Source organism: Hyalella azteca, unplaced genomic scaffold (genome assembly GCF_000764305.2).
Source record: "Hyalella azteca isolate HAZT.00-mixed unplaced genomic scaffold, Hazt_2.0.2 contig3903, whole genome shotgun sequence".
NCBI classification, from domain to species: domain Eukaryota; kingdom Metazoa; phylum Arthropoda; class Malacostraca; order Amphipoda; family Hyalellidae; genus Hyalella; species Hyalella azteca.
The window spans coordinates 51,409-60,918 of record NW_025934132.1 but is presented as its reverse complement, the minus strand read 5'-3'; the positions used below and the strand labels follow the sequence as shown (position 1 = coordinate 60,918).

The 9,510-nt window shown below is 39.1% G+C and overlaps 1 protein-coding gene across 1 annotated transcript; it reads left to right on the top strand.

Moving 5' to 3' along the window:
- Window positions 1-4,873: 4,873 nt before the first annotated feature.
- LOC108671354 lies at window positions 4,874-7,314 on the top strand. The gene is made up of 6 exons (XM_018158884.2): window positions 4,874-4,998; window positions 5,238-5,353; window positions 5,693-5,793; window positions 6,052-6,189; window positions 6,611-6,724; window positions 7,241-7,314. The coding sequence occupies exons 1-5, from the start codon at window positions 4,934-4,936 to the stop codon at window positions 6,662-6,664; spliced, it is 474 nt and encodes a 157-aa protein (XP_018014373.1). The 5' UTR covers window positions 4,874-4,933; the 3' UTR covers window positions 6,665-6,724; window positions 7,241-7,314.
- The last annotated feature ends 2,196 nt before the right edge of the window (window positions 7,315-9,510 follow it).

Here is a 9,510-nt window from a genome sequence, read left to right as displayed (position 1 = left end):
CATGAGTCACGTGTCGCAGCTGAAGCTTTGAGGTCGAAGTAATCAATAAAAGCTTAATGACAGTATCAGTACAACTGCTCATACAAAAAAAGCTATCAGTACAACTGCTCATACAGAAGATATTTGGCTTTGGTTTCGAAACTCTTCTCATGAGAAGGGAATTCATTGCTATGCGGCTCATCGGCACCTCGTATTAACATTCGGGTTATACATGTCGTGCCGAAATCGCGGAATTGTCGATTCGATGGAATCGGTATTCAGTTTACCGGATTGGCAGACTTAGCATTTATGTACTATAAGAATCTAGGGTTAAGGGTACGCACCCGTGCACCACCTAATTTGTGCACCAATCAGCCTTGAAAGGAACGCCTAGCATATTTCCGGTGACCACCAATCAGCCGCGGATTAAGCCATCCGTCAGTAACCAGCCCATGACATCATCTTGCTTTAAAAATTAGAAGCTTTACGCCACCATATTCTGAAGCGAATAGCCCAGAGAGTAATGGTTGTCCACCACTGAACGTTGCATCGAATCATCACTTCATACCCTGACTTTAGCTCGAACTGTAACTTGCGGACAACGGACTGCGACCAACCAGCCCAGCTCGCCAGTGGAACTGCATGGCATGCATCCTGCCGTGCACCACCAGTCGGTCACTTTTAACTCACAATATCCGGGGTTAGGTTTCAGAAAGCATAGTTCTGTTCCTAAATCTATCGTCCGCCGACGAGTGACTTCCTAAGCTTCGCAAAATTACGTAACTTTTAGCTCCCAGCATCAAGGGTTAAGTTTCAGATAGCATAGTTACTGTTCAAAAATTTATCGTCGTACGACTCGTGGCCTTCGACCGTAGGCTGATTCAACACACGGGACAGGTACGGACGGCTCCGGCCTGCTCCGTCCGGGTGGTGTAATTTTTTTCGCGTATTGGCAGACGATGCTGGGCTATTCTACGTCAGGCTATTTTCCTGTGGGCTGATTGATCTAATTCAATAGATGTAATCTGTCTGGTGGCTTGCGGCTGATGTTACAGTCAGTAAGTGTTATAGGCTACGTTCCTGAGGGAAGGGATCTAGTTCGGTCATTCTGTGTATAGACCTAGAAAAAATTGCAACAGAATTTCTTTTTGTGAGGATATTATCCACACATAATGTAGTACTTCCACCAAAAAATGTAAAAAAATCTATATGGGGGAAGAGTCTAAAAAATAAATTAATATTTTGGGCATTTCTTTTTTAACTTTTTCCCAATATACTGCACCTACTGTTGTACTAAAGTGCATCATTTTTAATTTTCCTATAAATAAATCATCAAATATATGTTCACACAGTTTAATGAGATTTGAATACATTAAATGTCTTAAAATTAGATAAGGTTTAAATATCATATATAAGTGTAAATAGTCCACTGTAAGAAATTCATAACATGACGTAATATCTCTTGAACAGTTTGCCAATAGAAAACAAATTGATGAAGTTATATAATAGAAATACATTTATTGTGATAAATATGAAAGTCTATTGCCGTTATAATGTGTTCACTGTCTAATAAAATACGTTGACATCATCTTCTTCGTTCATGTCCACTGGAGAGGAATCGATGCAGCTGGTACCCCTACACTCATCACAGGCCGCAGAACACTTCCATCTTCCTGCATGTGCATCTTCTTGAGCTACAGTAACTTTCACAGTTGCAATGAACAACCTTCAGCAGTGCCTGTGGTGCTGGTGGTAGGTCTGTTGTTGTGGGGTTCAGTCGACCCTCGACCAGACTCCATCCCCACTGGTTTGGATATAGTGCAGGCTGACCTATCCATTCCTGTACCTGGTAATAGACTCTCGTGCTGTGATACCTAGCAGCTGCAGCAGTGGGTGGGAGAGTGTGTACCTGTACTGGAGAAGTACTTGTTGACAACCTCTCAAAGTACTTGTGGTATTGCAGCTTGTCAAGACCTTCGTTTGGTTGCCCACCATACAAACATACAAGTGCTTCTTCACCTGCGGTTTGTACCTCATCATTGGTTGCAACTTCAGAAAATACACGAGCTTGCTTCCTAAATATCTGTTCAGACTTTAACTTTCGAAGTGGAACGCCCTTGCCAATACCAGAGGAGATGTAGTGTCACAACCAGCAATGGCATTTACAAATGGGAGTAGGGTACTCACTTCTGGCCCTACGGACCTCTGGAACCAGTGAATGTCCCAGACTCGGAACTAGAAATGACTAGACTAGACAGAACCCTTTCAAGAATGCACTCTCTCGTAAGTTGTCTACTGATCGACCTTTCAGCTGAGATTTTCAATCAGTGCCAGACTTCTACAGGAATCTGCTTCCTGGTCCTGAAGTTTATGCTACAGACTTGATGGTAAATAGCATCTGATGCATGCATCTTGGGCATATTCCATTTTGCCTTGAACATTTTGAGCCCAGCCATCTTTGCGCTTTTTACAAACACTCTCCACGGTCTCTTTAAAGTTCCCAGTTCTCACTGGAAAGCTTAACACAGTTCCATTATCGTGTTTTTTTTTAGCTGGACATACCACTGGCTGAGTACAAAAGAAGCAGTGTTCTTGAAAGCTGAAGGAAGTACCTTGTGAGGGCAAATGCCGGCTCCGTGTAGATGAGGTACTGGGATTTTCTTTTTCTCTCAGGTATTTGCTGATGCGATGTTTATTGCAGTATTTTTGGCGACGTTCAATATGAACTGACTGTCCAGCAAGTGTTTCAATGTTGTCACCACGTTGTTCACTTGCCAGATTAATGCTAGTACTGCCTTTTTGACGAAGAGTCAGTGTAGGCTGACCATCTGACATAGAACCCCGACATATCACACAAATATTACAGTCCATGTTTCAGGTTTACATATTTTCCAATGGTTTCAATCTGACCTCTGTAGATATAAAGATGGAGTCACTAAACGTAGGTCTCAGATAAGAGAGTCACATTAAGTTAACATAATTTAATGTCTTCACACATTAGGTCCAACCGTCCAAGATTTCCCTGCTCTAACTCTACTCTAAAGTAGGCTGCCATAGCTAATTTAATGGCATTGCAGTACCCTCCTAACCATCAGAAATAGCACATACAAGTATTTGTAATGGTTTTGTAGCTGAAGGTACCTTCAGGTGTAGAGTATTTGTATTAGTGTGGAGTGAGCTAGGAGAACAACAATTTAGCCTACAGCTAAATTGTAGGCTAGAGCAAAATTCCACCTTTTAGAGCAAAATAACATATAAACAAGGTGAAAACTATATTTATATATTATTTTCAATATAAACTGTTTTATTGATGGTGCATTTAATAACATAACGAAAATATAATCTGTTTAAATAACATGGTAAAACAATTAAACTGTATACATTTTTTCATCCACTCAAATAGGACCACAAAGAAAAGAAATACAACAATTTTCAATGACCGATTTAAACATGTTCCCCCACTTGGATTTTTTTACATTTTTTGGTGGAAGTACTACACTATGTGTAGATAATATCCCCACAAAAAGCAATTCTGTTGCAATTTTTTCTAGGTCCATCCTTTTCTATGCACAGAATGACCGGACTAATCATGATAATCCATTCGAAGCACGGCAGTGGTGGTCTCCGACAGGCGTTCGAAGAAAGTCAATGATTAAATTTTTTTTTCGTAACTTTGCGCAATCACGCAATGGAACACAGATAAGAAAGTAAGTGAAGCCAGCTTATTATTAAACATGATGATTATAAATAAACTTTTATGTGTTTTGCACCAACCATGAAGGCCCCAATTATGAGCAATTTATTTGTTCTGCAGACAACTCGGGGTGCGGGGGTTGCGATTTCTTCCGTGGTGATCCGAAATCCAAAAATTACGCGACTCCAGATTAAGATATTGTGTATTAAAGATAAGATATTGTATTAAAGATAAGAAATGTATTAAAGATAAGAGGACTTTGCTTATCAGTTAGCAATGCGTTTATTTAACAGGAGACACGCAGAAAAAGCATAGCGGCGGTACAATTCGAAAGCTTTTTGGCCGACCTGCAGCCCGCTATGCTATCCGAACTCCCATTTTGATAGGCAGTTTTGGAACTCCCATTAATGAGTGCAGTTTTGGCACTCATTAATCCCGTGCATCCCTGAGTTTTGTAAGATAGAATGTATATTGTAATGTAGGAAGGAATATCGAGACAGCCTATGGATTGTAACGATTGTAACTAGCATGTCACCCAAAATGTCACACACCAGAATGTATATTGTAATGTTAGAAGGAATACCAAGACAGCCTTTGGATTGTAACGATTGTAACTAGCATGACACCCAGAATGTCACACGCCAGAATGAATTGAATACACCGTACAGTTCAGAATGATCATGTCGAAGTGTAAGTTCAGCTGAACAGACTCAGATTGTGATCATTTGCGATCTACAGTCATCAGACACATCATCAGCTTTGACGGCTTTGCAAATATGGAGCGTCCGTTAAAAAAGCTTCGCCACTCCACCTGAACAAACGCTGAGCACCGAGGATATGGTCATCTTACACGTGTAACGAAAAAAATTATTCTAATACAAATTGAGGTTCTTCTAGCAAATAACTTTCCATGAAAAAAAAATAGAAAAGTTAAACATAATTCTATCATATTCGCTTATATCTCCACTATATTTTGAAAATTGTTAATTTTTTTAACCAGAGAGTTTAATTTTTCATAACAAACAGTATAATCTAAATTTCAACAATTCATTGTGGAGCTAGATGCCATTAGCTGTGGTGATGGATGATCTCTGACGAACAGCTGTAGGCACGCGACAAATAAAACCAACTGTTCCAATAATGTCATGAAGCTATAAATTCAGACCATGTATCGCACCAAGTCATAAAAGTTCTATCAGCCTTTCTTAGTGACGCGTTTTGCCTTAGCCTCTGACCGCTTAAGCCTTTACGACTACCAACATGAGGATATCTGTCGGTCTTGTCCTTTTTCTCACGGCAGCCTCTGCCTACGCCGCTGTTGCTAAGTAAGTGCAATCAGCAATTGCATCCGTTCGCTGAGCTCTCCCCGCCTGTTCACCTTTATCCTAAATTATTTGATGATATTGCTTTGTACTCTAATTTTGTCCCGCAACCACAACTCAATGGTGAAAAAGTTGCATTTAGAGCTATCGATATTACTTGTTTTCCTGACTAAAATAGGAAATGTTCATCTTTTGGTGTTACTCACTTGGTGTACTTGTCTTTATTCATTTCTCTACCGCAGTTTAACCGCGTGTACAAAGGCCTTACGCCTCGCGTTGAAGACTGCAACCAAGGGAACTTCCTTCATTCAATGCAAGTCGGATCCTGAGGGAAGTGTGGCCTGGACTGCCCTCGCAGGTGAGATATCGCAAGATTTATTACCATCAATTGGTTGATCTGAAATTTTCTACCATTACGCTAATCTATGGTCAATTCTCCCAATTGATATTAGTTTCAAAAACTCAGTTCTAGACCTTGTATTTTTAGCGCATTTTCTCAATATGGAAAAATGGCGCTATTGTGCACGTCATGTCCGTCCGTCTGTCTGTCCGTCTGTCTGTCCATCCGTCCGTCCGTGATCACGTTTTCGTCGACAAGAAAATGCGCTCTCTGTCACTCACTGCAGTGAGTACGGTGGAATCATCATAAATTCATGAGAGATCTAAGACAATAAGTGGCAATTCACGTGTTCTGCAGATAATCCTGACTGCAAAGACTACATGTTCCTTACCTCAAAACCCCAGTGCGAAATTGCCGCAGCTCCCCTCATGAAATGTGTAGCGGGAAAACTTGGATACGTAAGTCTGGAAATGATGCTAAGTTTCCTCTACATTATCTGTCATGAAATCCACTTTGAATATTAGCTTACCCTATTTGTGGTGTTGAACGTAACAGCTCAAAATATGGCCAACGCAAAACATAGTGCACCATTAGAGATATTCATTTCAAACAATTTCATTAGTTGTTAAATTATATTATGAAGTGTTAAATTATATTATATTATGAAGTTACAACCTTTGTAAATGTGAATACAGCACTCATTCTTTTATTTCTAGTTGAACGATGATGGCTCTATCAGCGGCACGAAGTTCATATCTAAGTTCAAGTCTTACGTCACCAGCAAACCTGGCTGCGACGCAGCTCAGTACGACTTCGGGGTGAAAAAATGTGGCCCTAAAATCACAAACTACACGGTAAGTTTTTCTTGCCTTAGCGGGACACGCACAAAGTTATTTCATGGCAGAACAATGAGTTAAGATTATGTCGACCTGAATTTATGTCAAATGTTAACTTGGAGGCCGAGTGATAATTTTATTTTCGAGTATGTAGAAACTTATGAAAATCATTCATAGTTCCTGTTAAAATATGTGTCGAAATTTCAGACCACCAACAAGATTCTTTGAACTGGTAGTCCCCTTTCCTAATGCCAATGTGACATATGATTACCTGTGAATCTGTGTCGCATATCATTCTACCTCTATATTTCCTTTGAATAATGTTGCGTAAAGTTATCACTGAAATTCTAAGCCTTCTTTCACTACTATCCACTTCAAATGAAACATCACTTCATGCTACGAACGTTTTTTTGCTTATATAATGAACTATTACAAACAGTTCCTAAAGAAGGCTGCATGCATCGTCCTCTTTATGAACGAGTACTCTGGCTGACCTGCGCAATCCGGTCCTGATTCCTTCATCTGATTGGCGGCTTTGAAATGTTCACAACAGGTGCACAATAATAATTAGGGGACCACTTGCTCCACTCACTGCATCCACGTACAGGAAAAATTGTCTAATCGGAAGTTAATTGTAATTTGTGCAACAATAAATTAAATAAAATCCTACTTATAATCATACCTACAGTTATTATTACATTCAATAAAAAGTTAAATTTGAACACTTCTGAAGAAGTGCAGCATTTTGATTTTTACTGATATGTTCATCTTATATATATATATATATATATATATATATATATATATATATATATATATATATATATTATATGTATATTATGATATATTTTGTGTCAAAAAACTTTTTGATGCACTTCAAATTATTATAATTCGATAAGTTCAGTGTAAAGTGCCTTGAATATAAGTTCAAATAAGTTAGCGTGCAACCAATCATTTATACTTATATTTAACCAGAAATCACAATGTTTTTAGAATTCCTTGCACTTGATAATTAGTGACTTGTTGCTGTCCTTCGAACCTCTGCACTTTTTTTTTCTTTTCCTGACAGGTTGAAAAAGTTTCGGAACACTTCAACAATGGATTTTTTTTTATTATTTCACCCAAGCTGTGCGAAATATATTACAATACATTATCTGCATGAATGTTGTTTTGATTGGCCCCTTTGTTGTGGATAAAATGTCGTGATGTCTGTTGCTCAAATCTCTCCATATGTTGAACGTGCATTCAATTCATGAGGTAATTACAAAAATTAATAAGTAAAGTACACGTAAGAAGTTAACAGCAAAGACCCAAGAAACCAATAGCTACATTTAAGTTGCGAAGATGCGATGCATTTAGTTTCAAGAGACATGTCGCTGTCTTAAACTTGAAGTAAGTTCCACGAACATGCATTTGGGAACAGATAAATGTCAGAGAGACGTCGTAAGGACCTAAGGATGAAATGATAACTGGAATGAAGAAGAGTGGTTACACAGAAGCCATCTATGTTCGTCGAATACCATTTTTTTTTCTTCAAGAAACATGTAACAAAAAGCATTCATTGTCAAATAAAGCAATTTTTGAATCGATAAATGGAATAATTTCGATCAAGATGATCATTACTGAGAAATACTCCAATGCAATAATATTAACATCAATGCGATCTCTCTTAGTAAAACTAACTAGTTGAAAATTAATTTCAACAAGTTTGCATTGAGACATGAATGTTTCTGAGATTTGATAGAAATCGAGAGTCATCGTTACATATCAGACGGAAAAAATATTTCTTAAAATTCATGAATATTATACTAGTTTGTTACATCGTTTTGAATTAACCCAATTTATGTTTAAGGCGATCGATAGTTCTAGGGATCCTTCATCCCACACTCCTGGATAAAAAAGCTCCCCGCTCCGAAATATGATTAGCGGTATTGGAAAGTATATTATACGTTAAGTTCGGAGTTTTTTTAGCCCTGTTAAATGTGGGCAATGGGGAATATCGTAACACTAGCATCTTTTCTTGTCAAACTTTTCAACCGCTCCCTCACTGATGGTGTTGTTGTGATGAACTCCAAATCAGTTTAGATTATGCCCTAGTTGAAAAAAACATGAAAAAACAGGCCTTGACGCATCTGATCCCAAATCATATCGGCCCATCTCCAACCTGTTGATGTTGTCATAACTCCTGGCACGAGTTGTGGTCCGACAGCTGAACAACCACCATCTACAAGTCCGGTATCATGCCTCGTCTCCAGTATGCATACTGCAATGGTATAACATAACATAACATAGTGATCTCGGCGAGGAATTGTAGGCCTGATGTGGCCAGTCGCCGATTCTTTTCCTTTTCGTGCCTTGTTCACAGAAGATCAAAAATCGTGTCATTTGACCGGATCTTTTTATGACTGACGATAGTTTGAAATAGCTACTCGACTTACGCCGGGTTCGATATGGTGCTAGGCATTTCAAATCTGAACATATATTTTTCCATAGCTTTAACCAGCGTCATCGTGGTGACTTGCCAGTGAACTATGTGTGATTAACTGATTTCTTCGGTACTGCGCAATATCTTATCAAAGTAGGATTTTTTGATCACCATTGGATCTGGAACTAACAGTGCAACGTCGACCAACTACCTCATTACTGTACACTGGCTGAACCCATCCACCCAATCATCATCTATTGTTATTATTTATCTGCCTGGCTATCAATTTAAAAATGTTCTTTAAAAACATTCGCGGGCCGTTAATAATCCGTTAGAAAGTTAAGCTTAGAGACGGATATTCCTGACAGTGCCGGGCTCTTCAACCAGTGACGTCATCGAGACGCAATATGCGCGTCATATGGGTACGGCTTCTTACGATGGTTGTCCGTGGCAGTGTCAAGCTCTTATGTAAAGTTTACAGTTTATAATATAAGTTAATGGATTAATTGATCTGTACAGAAATGATTCGTGTTCATTAAGAATAATTTGTGTTTGCCAAGGTTTTTTCCATTAATATATTAATTTCGGATTCTTTCATTGTGCACCTAATATTACTAGCCAATTTACAACGCAATGTACAGTAGACTTCTGATTGCGACCAGTACGTGCTAGCGGTTCCCCGCTACAATACCGTCATCTCCACTCGACGGAAAGCGCTGTGCTGAAGATGCTTTCAGACATTCTACGCGCAGTTGACCGCGGTGGAATTGCGGCGCTAGATTAAATCGACCTCTCGGCAGCGGTTGACACGGCCGATCACGCAAAATTAATGCGTCGACTTGACGTATCTTTCGGCCTACGTGGCACAGTGCTGCGTTTGTTCGAGTCCTATCTCAGCTATAGATTCCAATGCG